The 436-nt window shown below is 67.2% G+C and overlaps 1 protein-coding gene across 1 annotated transcript in view; it reads left to right on the top strand.

Moving 5' to 3' along the window:
• Positions 1-17: 17 nt before the first annotated feature.
• QARS (glutaminyl-tRNA synthetase) overlaps positions 18-436 on the top strand; it is a 6,066-nt gene continuing 5,647 nt past the window's right edge. Inside the window, exon 1 of the mRNA XM_010296846.1 lies at positions 18-165. Coding sequence (XP_010295148.1) covers positions 18-165 — 148 coding nt within the window. The remainder of the gene's footprint in view (positions 166-436) is intronic.

Genomic DNA, 436 nt, shown 5'->3' with positions numbered 1-436 from the left:
GGGGAACACTGGACAAGATGGGCTGGCAGCCCATGTCGTCGCGCTGCCCGCCTGCCTTGCTCACCCCTGTGTCCCTGTCGTGCTCCCAGGTGGAGGCCGTGATCGGCGAACACCGAGCAGAGCTGCTGGCAGAGCGCTACCACTTCAACATGGGGCTGCTGATGGGTGAGTGTGGGGCACCAGGGCAGCCCCTGCCTGGCACTCCTACTCCCCTGGATCCTGAGGGCCAGCCCTTTGCCATGGGCTGTCCCAGCCCCAGCTGCTGTGTCGTTGTGCCACAGCCTACTCGACGCATGGGAGATGTCATGCCATGTCCCTTGTGCGGGCAGGGCTGCGGGTCACAGCTGCCTGTGGTACCCTGTGCTAGGGACAGCTCTGGGGCAAGGGCTGCCTCCAGCCGCTGGCCGCGGTGTCCTGCGTCAGCAGGCCCCGCCGG

This window comes from Phaethon lepturus, unplaced genomic scaffold (assembly GCF_000687285.1).
Source record: "Phaethon lepturus isolate BGI_N335 unplaced genomic scaffold, ASM68728v1 scaffold24521, whole genome shotgun sequence".
NCBI lineage: Eukaryota > Metazoa > Chordata > Aves > Phaethontiformes > Phaethontidae > Phaethon > Phaethon lepturus.
This window is presented reverse-complemented; position numbering and strand designations above follow the sequence as displayed.